The 19073-nt window shown below is 44.9% G+C and overlaps 3 protein-coding genes across 3 annotated transcripts; all 3 read right to left on the reverse strand.

The window, feature by feature from the left end:
- Window positions 1-8083: 8083 nt before the first annotated feature.
- Window positions 8084-10546, reverse strand: LOC125575782 (lysine histidine transporter-like 3). The gene is made up of 8 exons (XM_048734863.1): window positions 10340-10546; window positions 10003-10148; window positions 9547-9936; window positions 9068-9458; window positions 8865-8970; window positions 8663-8754; window positions 8495-8563; window positions 8084-8398 (listed from the first exon to the last, which is right to left on the reverse strand). The coding sequence occupies exons 1-8, from the start codon at window positions 10373-10375 to the stop codon at window positions 8282-8284; spliced, it is 1347 nt and encodes a 448-aa protein (XP_048590820.1). The 5' UTR covers window positions 10376-10546; the 3' UTR covers window positions 8084-8281.
- A 1326-nt stretch (window positions 10547-11872) lies between these two features.
- Window positions 11873-12593, reverse strand: LOC106433494 (classical arabinogalactan protein 11). Its single transcript, XM_013874321.3, has one exon. It carries the CDS (start codon window positions 12503-12505, stop codon window positions 12089-12091), a length of 417 nt encoding a protein of 138 aa, XP_013729775.2. The 5' UTR covers window positions 12506-12593; the 3' UTR covers window positions 11873-12088.
- A 74-nt stretch (window positions 12594-12667) lies between these two features.
- Window positions 12668-17517, reverse strand: LOC125575810. The gene is made up of 3 exons (XM_048734907.1): window positions 17253-17517; window positions 14659-17019; window positions 12668-14535 (listed from the first exon to the last, which is right to left on the reverse strand). The coding sequence occupies exons 1-2, from the start codon at window positions 17292-17294 to the stop codon at window positions 16615-16617; spliced, it is 447 nt and encodes a 148-aa protein (XP_048590864.1). The 5' UTR covers window positions 17295-17517; the 3' UTR covers window positions 12668-14535; window positions 14659-16614.
- Window positions 17518-19073: the final 1556 nt, after the last annotated feature.

Here is a 19073-nt window from a genome sequence, read left to right on the forward strand (position 1 = left end):
TCTTAGATACGTTGCCACAGTCTGATGCTGGCGAACTATATTGAGTGGCATTATGAAAACAATTGTTGTTGTTGTCATGATAATATATACTTTAACTAAGTCTTAGATAGTGGAAGTAATTAAGAGCATCTTTATTTTCTCTCCCAGGCACAGCGTGCGAGATAAGTCTTTAGCTTACGGTCCCACCGGTCCCCCAGCCTAAGATCCAGCGGTCACTCCCTTCTGATTGGTGCAGGACCTGAGATACCTTTCTGCCAATTCAAAAAATTCCCTCTTTTAGAAGTATCCTTTGGTCCATCAAAGCTTCTGACGGTCCATCACCGGGTTCCACCTGCGACTCCGGTCGACAGGTCCGACTACCTCTGCCATCAGACTCCTCACCGACGACGGAACTCACCCCAAACCGACAATGAAGCAGGAAGGACCATCAGCACTAAGCGCTCAAACCCTCTGTCCAAAGGGACTACAAAGAACTTCCTGAAGGATCCCAGCCTATCTCCTTCACAAATTCCACTGGGGATTCCCGGTACTTCGTTCTTATCAGGCTTACAAAAAGCTTTCTAGAGGCAACCTCAGTTAACCCTCTTCCTAACCAGAACTTCCCGGTCAAGTGTGTGTGGTGTTGACTTCGGGGGATTCCCCTAAGCGATATCTACGGTTCGCACCAAGACTATCCTTCCTCTAAGCCATGGCGCACCGTCGGATCTCCTCTGCAGAAAAAGGGAAGGGGCTAGACCTAGGGTCTCAACAACCATCTCGCTCTGCTCGTGTGAGGGTTCCCCTCCCAGACAACTCGTAATTACTTCGCAAACATTCACTCACCTTTATCGGTAGAGTAACAAACAAGACAGCACAGAAAGTCTGGTCGTTAATACCTTTTTTCACGGAGCACTGGAAAACAGAGTTCAAGCCGGTTGGAGCTGATCTAGGCAATGGACTATTTCAATTTCAGTTTGAACGAGAATCTGATCTGCTAGCGGTATTAGAGCAGCGCCCATACCACTATGCAAGATGGATGATCATTTTGCAGCGCTGGGAACCTACGGTTTCCCCCAGCTTCCCTTCCCTTATTCCTTTTTGGATTAAGGTTCAAGGACTCCCTGTTCATCTTTGGACAGAACCTACCCTTAGATGTATAGGGGCAGATATCGGGATGTACGAGAAGGCTGAAATCACTCCCCTTACCGCTAGAATGAGAGTCCACATCGATGGCCTGCTCCCATTAATCAAAGAATCTGTCGTGGAGTATCCAAACGGAGACGAGGTTATTACTACTCTGGTGTATGAGCGCTTGGATAAGCACTGCACCAAATGCCATCGACTTGACCATGAACTAAAAGAATGCCTAGTGGCTAGGGCAGAAGCAAGAGCTCTGAAGACGTCCCAAGAGGAAACTAGAAGCAAACCAGTCAGCCACTCAGGCCAGGAAGCGGGCTCTGCCAGAGAAGCTTCCCTCGCTTCAGCTCATAATGAGCCTAGCCACAGAGAAAGAGGCCAGCGAAGTACAGCCCCTTTCCAGTTCTCAGCCTCTAACCAGAAACAAAACTTTGAAAAAGACCTACGAAGGACTTAAGAGAAACGCTGCACCACAGAGCATATAAAGATCAACCAAAAACCTGGCAAGAAAGGAGCTCATATCGCCGGTCGAATCAGGCTAGGGAGAGAGCCAGAGGAGCAGGTGACAGATCCACACATTCTTATCGAGCTTCTGAAAGCCAGCGTTACCTCCCTCCCCCCCCCCCCCCCCCCCCCCGAACAGAAGCTACTATCGGGAGGTTCCTAGGAAAGGAATAGATACAAAAGATACAGGATCTAGTGTTTCCAAGCAGCTGAGCAGACCAGCCAAAGGGGGGAATCCCCCGGAAAATGAAAACGATCTGAACTCAGTACCGCATGCTGCCCTACAAGCGGCTATAGGCGAAGTTAGGGACGTCATGTTACAGTATACTAGAGCCGCTGACCCGACAGAAAGAGAGGCAAGAATTGAAAGGGTGAGACAGGCTGAGGAGAGAGGTGAGCTAGAAGAAGTTGCCCTCCATATGCTGCAAGCATCTAACAATACAATCAGCAAGGACAATACCCCAGCCAATGCCACTCCGGAGCGCCTCTCAGCCTCCCAGAGATTAGGACCGGCTCCCCAGTCCCACTCTACTGATAGAAGGAAATCTTCCGCAGATCTCAGCACAGACAACCGAGAAAGACTACCAGCAACTCTTCGACTAGGCCCCCTCCCTTGGAGCTAGGTCAGCTCAGCAACGAGAGGAGCGAAATCCAGACAGTGACAACAACTGAAAGAGTTCCAGCCCCCCTGCGGCTAGGACCTTTAAACCTTGAGAATGCGGAGACACGGGTTGTACCGGAGCCAGAGCCGACTAAGAGGAAGCCAGGCCGCCCTCCTGGCCCAATGAAGAATACAGGGGAAAATCCTAGTTCCAAAACAAGAGTAATAGCAAGTAAGAGAAAGGTTACACAAAAGCCTTCTCCAATTCGCCGGAAGATCACTGCAGACTCAGAGGGTACAACAACAATAAAGAAAAAGACAGGTAGAGCGAAGACAGGAGGAACCTCTCGAGCAGGTGCACAGCAGGAACGACAGCCCACAGCCTCGGAAAATACTCCCTTGGTCAACTTAATACCAAAGTCTACGCGACGTCGGATGGATTTTCGGATTCCATCCAGCCTCGCTCCTTAGCGATTGCTAGTTGGAACTGTCAGGGGTTGGGGAATCCCCGGACAGTTCGACGCCTAGGAGAGATATCAAAGAAGTATGATCCTGATATTATCTTCATAATGGAATCGAAAAATCCCGATGAAGTGGTACTGAAAAAGCTCGAGCATCTCCGCCTGAAGTATGATTGTCACCACCTGGTCTCTCCAACGGGTCATGGAGCAGGAGGGTTAGGACTCTTCTGGAAACAAGAGTTGAATCTCCAAATTCTAGAATCAAATGCCCATGTATTAGACACAATTGTAGCTTTTGAAGGAAAGTCTTTCTACTCTTCTTTTGTCCATGGTAGCACCGACATAAATCAACGGAATTTATTATGGGACCATCTGGTTACAGAAGCTGTAGGAAGGGATGAACCTTGGTTCGTAACCGGTGATTTCACTGACCTTATAAATGGCGCAGAAAAAGATGGTGGAACGGAAAGAACAGAGGGATCTTACTCTTGACCTCCGTACTTTCTTTTCGGAGGGGAATCTGTTTGATCTCCAACACTCAGGAGACTTCCTGTCATGGCGAGGAAAGCGAGGAGATCACCTTGTACGGTGCAGGTTGGACAGAGCAGTTTTTAACACCCAATGGGCGGAATGTTACCCGACGGCTCGGTGCGAATATCTCGGCTTCGAGAGATCTGATCATAAACCCCTTATATCCTTTTTTGATAGAGGAAACAGGAGGAGGAGGGGCATGTTCCGCTATGATCGCAGACTGTGCAACAATGAAGAAGCGAAGAAAGTGATATCTAATTCATGGCGCGCTTCGGTCAACACCTCAGTCAACGAGAAACTCAGCTCAACCCGAAGTGCGATCTCAGAGTGGAACAAAACGCAACAACGCAATAGCCAGAGAATTATAGAGCAGCAGAAACGAGAGCTTGATGCGGCTCTCTCCAGCCCAGCAAATGATACCGTCCTGATCCAAACGATCTCCGAGAAGCTGAATGCGGCCTACTTAGCTGAAGAGGAGTACTGGAAACAGCGGAGTAGACTCCTGTGGCTCAAGCTAGGAGATCGTAATACTAGCTTCTTCCATGCTATAACTAAAAGCCGAAAAAGTGCTAATGGCTTCTCAATCCTTGAAAACGAAGAGGGGCAGATGGTCCACAAAGAAGAGGAGATTGTGGAGGTGATAGGCAACTATTTCCAAACGCTGTTTGAATCACACCTGGGAGATAGGGAAGAAACAGTACGCCGGGCCCTCAACCCTATTGTCTCTGAGGAGGAAAACATAGCTCTCATTGCTGTTCCGACAGCAAGCGAGATCAGAGAAGCCTTATTTGCGATCAATGCTGGAAAGGCACCAGGCCCGGACAGGTTCTCGGCGGGATTCTTCCATACTCATTGGAATGAGATAGGGCCTGATATTATAAGGGAGGTGCAAGGATTCTTCGCGGGAGAGCCATTGCCCGAGGGGATAAACAGCACACACATACGGCTCTTTCCGAAGATCTCCCAACCGCAGAAAGTCTCGGACTACCGACCGATAGCCCTGTGTAATGTTTATTACAAGATCTTCTCTAAGATCCTAACTAGGAGGCTTCAACCACTGATGGATAAACTGATCTCGGAGAACCAATCCGCCTTCGTACCAGGAAGGGCCATAGGAGACAACGTCCTCATCACGCATGAGGTCCTCCACTACCTCAAAACCTCCAAAGCGGAGCAGCGGTGTGCGATGGCGGTAAAGACGGACATGAGCAAGGCATATGACCGGCTCGAATGGGAGTTTATCTCGCTTGTATTGGCTCGGCTGGGATTCCACCGAGATTGGATTAGATGCATAATGCAATGTATCACATCTGTTACATACTCCTTCCTCATTAACGACTTGCCTAGAGGGAAGGTAGTACCGAGTAGAGGTCTCCGCCAAGGTGACCCTCTTTCTCCCTACATATTCATCATGTGTAGCGAAGTCCTCTCGGGATTATGCAACAGAGCGCAAGAAGAAGGCTCTCTTCAGGGTCTGCAAGTTGCTCGGGGCAGCCCTCGCCTGTCTCACATCTTCTTCGCGGACGATACAATTTTCTTCCTTCAAGCTTATAAGGAGAATTGTGCATCTCTAAAAACCATCTTGAGTGACTACGAGCAAGCTTCGGGACAGTGCATCAGCAAGGAAAAATCAGCCATCACCTTCTCCAAGAAAGCCCCGGCGAGCCTAAAGATTATGGTCAAAGCTCAACTGCAAATTGAAAAAGAGGGAGGAGCTGGAAAATATTTGGGACTACCCGAGCTGTTCGGACGTCGTAAAAAAGATCTCTTCTCCTCGGTCGTTGACAGGATAAAGCAAAAAGCACGGAGCTGGAAAAACCGATACCTCTCAGCGGCGGGAAAGCTGGTAATGCTTCAGAGTGTGCTCTCTGCAATCCCTTCTTATCCGATGTCCAGCTTCATGATGCCGGTTTCCCTATGTAAAAGAATTCAATCCGCGGTGACACGGTACTGGTGGGATCACAATGAAAATGAGAGGAAGATGGAGTGGGTGTCTTGGGAAAGTATGGCAAAGCCAAAAGCAGTTTAGGCCTCCGAGACTTCCAAGAGTTCAATGTTGCTCTGCTGGCCAAGATTGGGTGGAGATTATACCAGAAGCCAGATTGCTTGCTAGGGAAGGTTCTCTTTGGGAAGTATGGCCCGGGGAGCGATATTCTGAACGCTACTCCTTCATCTACAATGTCGCATGGGTGGAGAAGCGTGCTATTGGGCAGGGACCTTTTACTACAGAATCTGGGGTGGCTGGTTGGAAATGGGGAGTCGATAAACCTCTGGGATGACCCCTGGCTGAGCCTGACCAGTCAAGAGAGACCCATGGGACCTCCGAATGAGGCGCACGTGAAGCTTTCGGTCGCTGACCTTATAGACCATACAACAAAGGACTGGGATGTTGCTAAAATTCAACTACTACTCCCAGCCTATGAAAACAGTATCACGAGTATCAAACCAACCCTTACCGGGACTCCGGATAAGCTCTTCTGGTTAGGCACAAAATCTGGAGAGTATACAACAAAATCTGGGTACTATACTGCAGTTAACAAAGAGGATAACATGGCAGGCGTGGCCATTGCAGGTGGATTCAAGTGGAAGAATAGCGTTTGGAATCTTCCATGCGCGCCAAAGGTCAAGCTCTTCTCTTGGAAATTACTTAGAGGAGCAATCCCTGTGGGCGAAAGACTCGTTGAGAGACAGGTACCGATAGACCCTCTCTGTAAACGCTGCAGCTGTTCAGAATCTATTGTTCATCTCCTATTCCAATGTCGTTTTGCTCAAAGAGTATGGCACCTTGCCCCTCTTGCTACGACCCTGGATGTCAGCGGAACTATAGATTTGATGTCTAGCTGGGACAGCCTTTGCGCTCTCAAGTGCCTTCCCCCTGCAGGTATCACTACTGGATCGCTTGTTCCGTGGATCTTGTGGTCACTTTGGAAAGCTCGGAATAACTTTGTGTTTGAAGGCCACTCAGCCTCTCCTGAGGAAACCTTATCGACCGCCATAAGACTTGCAAGAGAATGGGGCGTGGAAGTTAAGAAAGACGATAATCTCGGCTCAAGACAGACTCCTTTGGAAATAGTTCCACCTTGCCCGGGATCGCTGGTGGTAAGAACTGATGCCGCGTGGTCTTCAGAGGCTAACGAGGCGGGTTTGGGATGGGTCATCTTCTCAAATGCGGGAAACTCCTCTTTCAAGAAACCAGTGAATCGTGTAGCTACACCACTGATGGCGGAAGGGCTTGCTCTCAGAGAAGCAGTTCAAACATGTGTGACCTTGGGCGTGAAAGCGGTGACCTTCCAGTCAGATTCGTCGCAACTGATAGAAGCAGTGACAGGAGGGGTAACGACAATCGAACTCTACAGTGTGGTCGCGGACATACACTCTTTTGTTTCAGTCTTTGATTCGGTATCTTTCTCTTGGATCCCTCGAGAAAGAAATGTAATCGCAGATGCTTTAGCAAAGGCTGCTTTGATTGTGGCTGGTGTTTGGTGGTTGAGGATGCTTTCATAGCTCCCAACTAACTCTCTTAATTAATCAATTTGTGTTTCAAAAAAAAAACTAAGTCTTAGATTTGGTCAGACACCAATTATTCTGATTGGTTGTTTTCTTTTTCCTTTCATCAGCTGATACAGGGGCCTCAATGCGTGGAATTGGAGTTGCCTTTTTACATGGAGCGACAAGCAATTCCCCAAGGAGAAAACGTGAGCAGCAGATCTCTAAATTTGTTGCAGAAGAGGCTATAAGTTCTGTTGATACTGATTGTGATTCGCTTATTACCTTTCTAAAAGAAGGTCCAGTCAGTGGATTGGGTGAGCTGGAAGATGCATCAAACGATAAGCAAACTTGTGTGGAGGGGGAAGATTGTCGTCGAGATGGTAAGCTCATGAGGAGTGTGGCAGAAAAAAAAATGTCTGGGGGTGGCATCTTACTTCTTCAACCGTTAATAATCTAGGGAATAGTGCTCATCAGAATGAGAGGCAAGTACCTCCAGAAAAGTTTCACAGGGCTGCTCTATTGAAAAATCAATATGCAGATTTAATCTTGAAGGCTCGAGAGAGAAGTTCTAATCAGGTTAGCTTTGTTTTGTGGAGCTCTGTTCTGGTGACCTTTTCATAACTAACTTTAAGAAATTAATTCTGAGTCAGAATAAGAAGCGAGACCCAGAGAAAATGAGACGAGAGAGGGAAGAAGTCGAATTGCAAAAGAAGAAAGGTATAACTTGATTTGCTAGTTGTAAGTATTCGATTTTGATGATACACATAAGAGTGATGTTTTTTTTTAGGGGGGGGGGGGTACCAGAAAAAGCACGGTTACAAGCAGAAGCCAAGGAAGCGGGGAAGAAGCTAGAAGAAAAGCTGAGGCGGGAGCTGCAGCTGAAGCATCAAGTGAGGCAAAGAGGAAACTGGAACTTGAAAGAGAAGCAGCCCGCAAAGCTTTGCTTGAGGTAAAGAAGAAGAAGCTAGCTATGAATGTTGGGTGTTGTGAAAGACGGAATGAAATATTAATGGGTGAACAACAAACAGATGGAGAAGTCGGCAGAAATAAACGAGAACTCAAGGTTTTTCAAGGACTTGGAACTGCTGAAAACAACAACAACAACAACAAGGGAGCAAATGAGAATAACAAGAGAAGAGGATGGGTTGGGTGTTTTGGGGGCTTGGAGGCAGCAATCCTCTAGAGCAGCTGGGGCTGTTTATAAAACACGAGGATGAGGATGAAGAAGAAACTGATACGCTGGTTGCTTTGCCAGATCTCATCTTGGCACAAATGAAGAAGTGGAGGAAGGTGAAATCGATTGATTCGGTTGTTGTGTCTTATTATGGTGGGTTTGTTAACATATTATGATATTTTGGTAGGTATCAAATCTGAGTCTAGATTAACTGTATAACCGGAAGAAAGAGCATAATCATCTGAATCTGAGTTTGTGTACAATACAAGAATATCAAATCTGAGTCTAGATTAACTGTATGATGAACCAAACCGGAAGAAAGAGCATAATCATCTGAATCTGAGTTTTTGTACAATACAAGAACTGACAATTCGTGGAATCCAAACGAAGAAATTTTCTACCTTTTCAGGTGATGGTGCAGTTTGAGTTAGGTAGACTGTCGTTATTGATCTGATATATTAATTTCGTTAGTCCCCCAATAGGTGCAATGATCATCAGTACAACCCCAATAATTATGCAACTCTGAGAACAATGAAGAAAAAGTTAACAGCATTTCCTTCTTTAATAGCTATTTGTATAGTATAAAAACAGAGGAGTGAGAGAATTTCAAATACATACCCAATTGATAAACCATGATAGACTAAATCTATTTGGTCTCTTCAGGATCAACCATATGATGCAAGGGATCTGAAACACAAAACAAACAAACAAATTGTTCAACTCTTCTGAATCATCATCATAACAAAGAATAGCAAAGTAGTATATTTATTTCTTAGGGGGGCTTACAAAGTATGTGGTTGGGGCAAACACGAATCCCCCAAAAAATGATAGCAAAGCACTGAAATACGGTAATGCCACTGCAATACCCATCGTGGCAGCTGCGACCATGATTTCATATGTTTTTAGAGGACCACCACACCAACGTATTATTATCAATTAATAATCTCGAACAAAACACATTTTTTTTTAATGATTGTGTGGAACTTACCCACGAATGTCCATCGGATGCTAAACCTTAGAACTCTAGTTGGCCTGAAGTGCCATTTCCTTATCATTACAGATTCGATCATATCAAACACGGGCATTGCGTACACCTTTTTTTTTTTTTTTTAAAGACAAAGACAAACATAATATAATTAGTTTCCCTGGTCGTGTCATGTTTGGTTTTCTTCTATTCATATAAAGTAGTACCTGGTAGCTTCCGAGGAGGTGTACGACCACAAACATGTTGGCAAGAATGATAAGTGCCTTGGGATCATGGAGTGATGTCAGTATGTTTTCTTCGACATTGTTCCCAAAGGTCTTAAACCCTATAAGAGCCACAGGGAAGTAGCAGAAAGCTACGATGAGATAAGCTACGATGGCTCCCTTCCACATGGGTCGTTTCGACGGATTCTCTGGTGTTGATGGGATCGTTGCTTGAATTTCTAAAACAACGTTATGACCTGCGTACGCAAAAGCCATCTCCCCCAGTCCACCTAACAAGTCTAACGGCACCGAGTTTGATCTTGTTTTGTAACCGTACTTGACACTCTCTGGGGCCTCCCTTGCCAGTGAGGCTACCCAAGCTATCGTGGAATAGCTGTGCATGCACGCAAAACATTGATGACTTAATATATATATTGTTTCTCTTTTTTTTTCCCCAATAAATAATGTCTGCCATACCATACCTTACAGACATGACGGCAGCTACCAAAGAGACACCGGAAATTGAGTTGAAGTTCTTTAGAAGGGAGAGCACAAACTGTGAAGAGGCAAATATCAAAATGAAGTGTCGGATTGTCAGCTTTGTGCACTTGTCATCTCCCACAGAAAGTTGATGAACCTTTTTCAACGATTCACCTCCGGTCACCATATAGATAATGCACGCACTGGTTTCAACAAGAAGCTGTAGCGGCACGATGATGTACAAACCAAGCTTCCTCCCAAAGGCTGCCTGACCCAACTCGTGGTACCTATCAAACCGTTGCCCTTCAAACATCTCGTGCATCTCAATCATTTGCCAGAGGGTGTACAACGTGATCACCCATGAGAGGATCAGCACCGCAACCCCAGGTCCCCTGATATTTTAAGTACAACAACAAATCAAGTTTATAATTTCACTTGTGAGAAGAAGAGGATTATACCATCCAAGCTCTGACATGGCGTAGGGAAGGCCAAGAACTCCAGCACCAACCATTGCAGTTACGTTGTGGAAAGCTGAATAGTACCAATTTGCATTTCTTGATGCTGTTATTGGAAGCCAATCTTCCAGATCAAATGATTGATGATCCTGCAAATGCATGATTTATCATTTTACAACACATCATTCATCAAAAATTAAACACTTTCAAGACCAAAATTAATTAAGGTTTTCTAAGATCGTATCACTGTGTTACAAAGCATATCTTTATATATATATATATATATATATATATATATATATATATAATCATGATTATATCATAAAGAGAGCTTAATTACCTCCACATGATCTCGGTTTGGTGGACTTTGGATCATTGCGGACACAAACTTTAGGAATGTTGTTGTGACTTGTGAGGCAATAGTTGTGTTATCTCCTTTTCTATGTGGTTCCAAAAGTTTGTATACAAAGAGAGATAGAAGTTGACTTTGACCTATTGGAAGTGCCTTGAATGAACTGTGTTCGTCCCTGATATTTTGTTTGTTTGAAATTACCAGGAAATTTATTTATAGTGTTGTTCAACTCTTTTATTATTCGTATTAGAAATGGTCGTCGATTGGGATACATGTCAATAAGTAAATAACTCCAATGGCGTTATATACTGTAATTGTTTTAAATTAATGTCACTATTGGACAGTTTTACAATTCCTAAATTATTGTTTTTATATACAGTATAATAATCTGAGACTCTTGGACCACATAATTATTTTGTCATTTCAGCAGTTCTTATTGGGGTCAACGGATCCCCCTTTAGGATTATACGGTTGAAATTAGCTGGAAACATTAGAGTACGAGGAAGGATATACATAATAACTATTTCACATCAATCACTCAACCGGCAAGGAGTTCCCTACAGTGCTTGATGCTAGAAACAAAAAACGGCACGTAGTTTAATTTCAGGATACAAATTCCTATTACCGACATTAGGGCATATTTATCGGGGAGTTCTTAGGACGGGGTTCTTAGCGTAATATAATAACCGTCTTTTAACTTTTAACTAAGAAAAACTAAGAATCGACTCTTAAATCATGCTCTAACTTCACGACAGTCATCTCCCATCTTTAGGTCTTTTTTTTAAGGAATGATGGTAAAAGTTCTATTTACACTTCCATACGCAAATGTTATAAAGAAGCATCTTTTACATGAATTGAGAGACATGATATTTCCTTGGTGCGATTTGCGACGGATTGTTATGGGAGATTATGACTATTTGTTTTGGTTTTAAAAATCTGATGAGCATTGTATTGTATATACGTACAATTAAACAAAAAAAGGTGAGACATTTTGCTTGATAATCTGGTATCCCACACCCCCACCCCCCCTATATGGTTTCTTTGTATTCTTAGTGATTTGTTTCTTCTTTTTTTCTTTTGTAATAATTCTAAATTGGCATTCTGTTTTCTCAAGCATGCAAAGGAACAATCTCTTAGTTCAAACTCATGAGAGAACACCATTAGGGATGAGCTGGAAGAAGTATCCAAGATCCTTTTGACAAAAGATCACAGTGGTTTAGTAGCCAAGGTGTGCTCCCACTTCCATCTGAATAATATCTGCTATAATTCATATCTAAAACATATATATTGACCTAATAAAAGTGTAATATATAGAATTGAGCTTCAACTGCCATAAACAAAAAATTAAGCCAATGTGTCAGAGAACTATGCTTCACGTCACTGTGTCTGTAAGGTTCAGTTTAGAAACTAAACCAAAAAAGTTGGAGTTTGTGTGGTGCAGTTTAGAAGAAGAAAAAAAACAAAATTAGAAGGTGGCATTCCGAAAATTGAATTTGAGACCTCTTAAGCGAGAATCATATATACCACAAGACCAAATGCTCATTTAAAAAAGAAATCAGATTATGTTTCAAAATTTAAATAAAAGATCAACACACAAAAATTAATCAAAAACATGTATATATATAGTAATTAAAACTCCATTTAATATTGTAGGTATAATTGCATGCAGTAGTAGTTAAAGAATCCTCTCACAAATGTTAAACAAATATGATTCCGTCCTCCAGGTTTAAAGAAAACTTAGAGAGAGAAGAAGAAGAATCCAACGGCGGCGACAGTGCCGGCGATAGAGAGCTTCACATTGGTTACGGCGCCGCTTTGGGGTGACTCGGCGGTGGGTGCGTCAGATGATGGTCCATCGGCGGATGTGCTTTCCGGGGTAGGAGCCGGTGGGGAGGATACGGTGGGTCCCTCGGCAGAGTCACTGGGGCTGGTTGCCGAGTAATCATCTGCGGGGGTTGGTTCCTCTGCGACAGGGGACGATGCTTTGGGTGCGGGGGCGGAGGAGGAGGTTTTGGGTGCGGAGGCGGGAGCCTTGGTTTGGGTGGTGGGTGCTTTGGTCGGAGAAGCAGTGGGTGCAGCTGAAGGTGCGTCGGCAGCGAAAGCGGTGGCCACAGCCAAAGCCAAAAGGGCAAAAACGATAAATTGACGTGCCATTTTTGTAAAGATTAATAATGTAATGAGGTTGTGTTCCAAAACTAAAGCAGTATTTTATTTAGTTTCTCAATACTGCAAAAGCTTTAGATGAAGAAAATAACAAAACCATGAGAGATATTTATATGCTTTTTGAAGATGAGATATATTAGGAAAATCGATGGATTTGAGAGAAAAATGGAGATCCAATTGCCTTATTTAGAAATGTTTCTGTATTTGTAGCAAAACTTCCTATAATTAGAATACATACCAAAAATTGACTTCCAGAAAGAGAACCCAAACCCGTGATGAAGCTTGGTTCATCACCGGGGACCTGAACGATATTTTGTGCAATGATGAAAAAGATGGAGGGACAGTACAGCTGGAAAGCTCTTTCTCTGACCTCCGGCCTTTCTTCTCAGAAGGAGACTTATTTGACCTTCAACATTCAGGAGATCCGCTCTTTTGGAGAGGTAAACGAGACGACCATATCGTGAGATGCCGGCTGGATAGAGCAGTAGCCAATACCCACTGGGTAGAAGCCTTTCCTTCAGCAAGGTGTCAGTATCTCGGGTATGAAAGTTCTGATCACAAGCCGTTAATCTCCTTCTTCGATAAGGGTGGCAGAAGGAGACGAGGCCTATTCAGATATGACCGCATGCTCTGTAAAAAAGAGGAGGCTAAGAAGATGATTGTGGAGACTTGGAAAGGGCTTCCTTCTGCCTCTGTTTCTGAGAAACTTGCTACCACTAGAAGCGTCATCTCAGCCTGGAATCGCTCTCAACAGCGAAACAGCATGATGATTATCGAGCAGAAGAAGCTAGAGCTTAATGCTGCTCTTTCCAGCGCTATCGAAGACTCTGGTTTGATTCAGGAAATATCAAATCAACTAAACTCAGCATATCTGGCCGAAGAAGAGTACTGGAAGCAACGCAGCCGGCTTCTCTGGCTGAAGCTTGACGACCGTAATACCGGCTACTTCCATGCCATCACTAAGTCTACGAAGAGAAAAAACTCTTTCTCGGCCCTTGAGCGAACCGACGAGCAGATGGTCCATAAAGAAGAGGAGATAGTACAAGTTATTGGGGACTACTTTGATCAGCTATTCACCTCAAGCCCGGGTGAGAGAGCCGCAACAGTCAACCGAGCTCTCCACTCCATTATCACACCGGAGGATAACTCCATTCTCATGAGCGTACCGTCTGCAGCGGAGATAAAGGATGCGGCCTTTTCTATTCACGCTGACAAAGCTCCCGTGCCGGATGGCTTCTCTGCCGGGTTCTTTCACACTCACTGGGATGAGATTGGACCAGATATAGTGACGGAAATTCATGACTTCTTTTCTGGTGCTCCCTTACCAGACGGGGTCAATGACACTCATATCCGGCTTATACCCAAGATTACCAACCTGCGCAAGGTCTCGGACTACCGTCCAATTGTGCATTGCAACGTCCAGTACAAGATCTATTCCAAGCTATTGACTAGACGGCTCCAGCCTTTGATGGACAAGCTTATCTCTGAGAACCAGTCGGCCTTTGTACCGGGCCGTGCGATTGGTGACAATGTTCTTATTACTCACGAGGTCCTCCACTATTTAAAGATGTCAAAAGCGGAACAGCGCTGTGCCATGGCGGTCAAGACGGACATGAGCAAGGCTTACGACCGGCTCGAATGGGACTTCATAGCGCTTGTGTTGGCTCGGTTGGGATTCCACCGAAGCCTAATCACGTTGATAATACAATGTATCTCATCTGTTACATACTCCTTCCTCATTAACGGCTTGCCTAGAGGAAAGGTAGTACCGAGCCGAGGGATTCGCCAAGGCGATCCCCTCTCTCCCTACATATTTATTATGTGTAGCGAAGTTCTTTCGGGATTATGTAACAGAGCTCAAGAGAATGGTTTACTTCAAGGGATCAAAGTTGCTAGAGGCTGCCCCCGAATAAACCATCTACTCTTTGCAGACGATACAATGTTCTTTCTCAGCGCTACGGAAGAAAACTGTGACGCCCTCAAGTATATCTTGGATAGCTAGGAAGAAGCTTCTGGCCAATCTATCAATAAAGACAAGTCTGCCATTACTTTCTCTCGAAGATCGCCTCAGTCTCTAAAGGATGCGATAAAGTCTTCACTTCAAGTAGAAAAGGAAGGTGGAGTTGGGAAGTACCTCGGCTTACCTGAGCATTTTGGGAGGAGAAAATGTGATCTGTTTGCCTCGATCTTTAGCCGTATACAACAGAAAGCACGCAGCTGGTCAACTAAATTCCTATCGCCGGCCGGGAAACTCGTTATGCTACAAAGTGCGCTTTCTTCAGTCCCCTCATACTCTATGTCCTACTTCAAGCTTCAGGTTTCCCTATGCAAGCGAATTCAGACAGTGATTACAAGATTTTGGTGAGATAACAACGAGGGAACAAAGAAAATGGCATGGATTTCATGGGAAAGAATGGCTACACCAAAAGCTGTCGGAGGACTTGGAATGCGAGACTTTCAAAAGTTCAATGACGCCCTACTAGCCAAGATCAGCTGGAGATTACATGAGAACCATGACTGCCTTCTTGGCAAGGTCCTGAAAAGTAAGTATTACCCGGAGAGCAACATCCTTCTAGCAGAAGAAACGTCTTCCTTGTCGCATGGATGGAGAGGTGTTCTGATAGGTCGCGACCTACTCGCAAGAAACATTGGCTGGGCGGTTGGAGATGGTCGGTCTATCAACATATGGCACGACCCTTGGCTTAGCATGAGCAAACAGGAGAGACCCATGGGACCTCCTACAGAGCAAAGCGCTGAACTCTCTGTTTCGGACTTATTGATAACAGGAACAGGCCTGTGGGATAGAAACAAGATCCAACGCCTGTTACCAGAATACGAAGAGAGGATCCTCTGCCTGAAACCAAGCGTCACCGGGGCTCCGGACAAACTATTTTGGTTGGGTACTAAGTCTGGAGATTACACCTCAAAGTCAGGTTATTATATAGCCATCGAGGAAGATATGGATGCACCACTTGCTGAAGCGAACTTTAATTGGAAGAAGAATGTATGGAATCTGAGTTGTGCGCCTAAAGTCAAGCACTTTGTATGGAAGGTCCTCAAGCGAGCAATACCAGTTGGAGAACGCCTAGTCGAACGCCATATTGATGTGGACCCGAGATGTAAACGTTGCGGAGAAATTGAATCTATCACTCATCTTCTTTTCCATTGTCGTTTTTCACAAAAGGTCTGGCAGCTTGCCCCCTTTACGACCGACAAGGATTATAGAGGAATCATAGATTTGATCTCTGTCTGGCCCTTGCTCTGCACGCAAGCGTGTTTACCCCCAACAGGAATTCCCTCTGGCTCCCTCTTTCCCTGGATTTTGTGGACAATATGGAAAGCACGAAACAAATTTGTCTTCGAAGGCTTCTCGGCTTCTCCTGAGGACACTCTCTCGTCTGCTATTGTGTTAGCCCGGGAGTGGACCATCAACAGAAAATCTGAGCCTTCAGGGCCATCAGGAAGAGCAGGACTTGATCCTATAACGCAGAGTGGCGCGCTAATTAGCAGATCCGATGCTGCTTGGGAGTCAACTAGTACTGTGGCAGGCCTAGGCTGGTGCCTCCTCTCCCCGTCTCAGAAGCAAGAGTTTCGCCAACGACGCGAGTTTGTAGCTTCCCCCCTAATGGCGGAGGGTTTAGCTCTGAGAGAAGCTGTTCTCACATGCCGAAATCAGGAACTGCGAGAAGTAGGGTTTGAGTCGGACTCTACTCAACTGATTAAGTGTGTAAACTCAGGAGATGGCGTTGCAGAGATTCATACTGTGGTTTCTGATATCTTGACTCTTGTTGAGGAATCTCTGTCTGTCTCTTTTGTTTGGATTCCTAGAGATAAAAACGTTCTAGCTGATAGTTTGGCCAAGAGTGCTATGATTGTAGTTGAACCTTTGGTGGTTGAAGAAGCTGTTAATGCTTCCACGTACCCCTCTATCTATAATTAAAAGTGTGTTTCAAAAAAAAAAAAGAGAACCCAAAAAAAGCTGAGGAAATTGTAGGCCTAATTTGTTGAAAAAAATGTTATTAACTGCATTAAAAAAAGAGTTACATATCAATATCATTATGTACTTGAATCATCATCTATACATATTATAATCATATATATTACTCAGGAATCCGACGGTACTCTATCACATTCTCAATCTCATGGGAGTGGTCAACGCTCTTCAGAGTCTTGTCATGGCAGTCAACACTCCTTCTAGACCGACGACCAAGATGATGATCAAAAGAGATCCTGAGCTTGCTGCTGCTTGTCTTCTTCGACTCATGACTCTTTGGCGGTGCCTTACACTCTGTGCTCTGTCTAGGCTTCTCTCTCCTGTCCACACTCTTCCTTTGAGGTAATCTCTCAACTGTTGTGATGAATTTTTTGAGGTGTCTTATGTATTCAGGGTAGTGCTCAAGGTCACAGTGGTTCCCTCCTTTCACCCAAAGCGGCTCATACTTGTTTTTGCACAGTTCCCATAGTTGTTTCCCATGACAACAGTCCACTACTTCATCCGCAGTCCCCTGCACATATATATTGTTACTCATATTGTTATAAACACAAAAGTTATGGCCCAAAAGGTATCTCAGAAGCTTTACTAATAACTTACATGAATGATGAGAATTGGGCAATCCACATATGTGATTTTGTCTATTCTGCAGATATACAAGGAAAAACCACAGACAAACGTATGTAAAACTGTTTTACGATTTGAAGAGTGCGCCAATATTGAAAAAAAATGAAATGAGCTGCATACCTTGTAGATATCGAACCAGTAGGTTTTCTTAACGGCGTACATTACTCTTAAACCGGAGAGGATGGGGCTGTGGAGTACACCGGCTCTCAATAGAGGTAACCGGGAAGCAAGATCTAACGTGGGACCGCTACCTACAGACTGGCCGTATAGGATAACATCATCTTGTTTAGAGCCGTAGGATAAACGAGACGACCATATCGTGAGATGCCGGCTGGATAGAGCAGTAGCCAATACCCACTGGGTAGAAGCCTTTCCTTCAGCAAGGTGTCAGTATCTCGGGTATGAAAGTTCTGATCACAAGCCGTTAATCTCCTTCTTCGATAAGGGTGGCAGAAGGAGACGAGGCCTATTCAGATATGACCGCATGCTCTGTAAAAAAGAGGAGGCTAAGAAGATGATTGTGGAGACTTGGAAAGGGCTTCCTTCTGCCTCTGTTTCTGAGAAACTTGCTACCACTAGAAGCGTCATCTCAGCCTGGAATCGCTCTCAACAGCGAAACAGCATGATGATTATCGAGCAGAAGAAGCTAGAGCTTAATGCTGCTCTTTCCAGCGCTATCGAAGACTCTGGTTTGATTCAGGAAATATCAAATCAACTAAACTCAGCATATCTGGCCGAAGAAGAGTACTGGAAGCAACGCAGCCGGCTTCTCTGGCTGAAGCTTGACGACCGTAATACCGGCTACTTCCATGCCATCACTAAGTCTACGAAGAGAAAAAACTCTTTCTCGGCCCTTGAGCGAACCGACGAGCAGATGGTCCATAAAGAAGAGGAGATAGTACAAGTTATTGGGGACTACTTTGATCAGCTATTCACCTCAAGCCCGGGTGAGAGAGCCGCAACAGTCAACCGAGCTCTCCACTCCATTATCACACCGGAGGATAACTCCATTCTCATGAGCGTACCGTCTGCAGCGGAGATAAAGGATGCGGCCTTTTCTATTCACGCTGACAAAGCTCCCGTGCCGGATGGCTTCTCTGCCGGGTTCTTTCACACTCACTGGGATGAGATTGGACCAGATATAGTGACGGAAATTCATGACTTCTTTTCTGGTGCTCCCTTACCAGACGGGGTCAATGACACTCATATCCGGCTTATACCCAAGATTACCAACCTGCGCAAGGTCTCGGACTACCGTCCAATTGTGCATTGCAACGTCCAGTACAAGATCTATTCCAAGCTATTGACTAGACGGCTCCAGCCTTTGATGGACAAGCTTATCTCCGAGAACCAGTCGGCCTTTGTACCGGGCCGTGCGATTGGTGACAATGTTCTTATTACTCACGAGGTCCTCCACTATTTAAAGATGTCAAAAGCGGAACAGCGCTGTGCCATGGCGGTCAAGACGGACATGAGCAAGGCTTACGACCGGCTCGAATGGGACTTCATAGCGCTTGTGTTGGCTCGGTTGGGATTCCACCGAAGCCTAATCACGTTGATAATACAATGTATCTCATCTGTTACATACTCCTTCCTCATTAACGGCTTGCCTAGAGGAAAGGTAGTACCGAGCCGAGGGATTCGCCAAGGCGATCCCCTCTCTCCCTACATATTTATTATGTGTAGCGAAGTTCTTTCGGGATTATGTAACAGAGCTCAAGAGAATGGTTTACTTCAAGGGATCAAAGTTGCTAGAGGCTGCCCCCGAATAAACCATCTACTCTTTGCAGACGATACAATGTTCTTTCTCAGCGCTACGGAAGAAAACTGTGACGCCCTCAAGTATATCTTGGATAGCTAGGAAGAAGCTTCTGGCCAATCTATCAATAAAGACAAGTCTGCCATTACTTTCTCTCGAAGATCGCCTCAGTCTCTAAAGGA

The sequence above is a fragment of the Brassica napus genome, chromosome A6, assembly GCF_020379485.1.
Source record: "Brassica napus cultivar Da-Ae chromosome A6, Da-Ae, whole genome shotgun sequence".
Taxonomy (NCBI): domain Eukaryota; kingdom Viridiplantae; phylum Streptophyta; class Magnoliopsida; order Brassicales; family Brassicaceae; genus Brassica; species Brassica napus.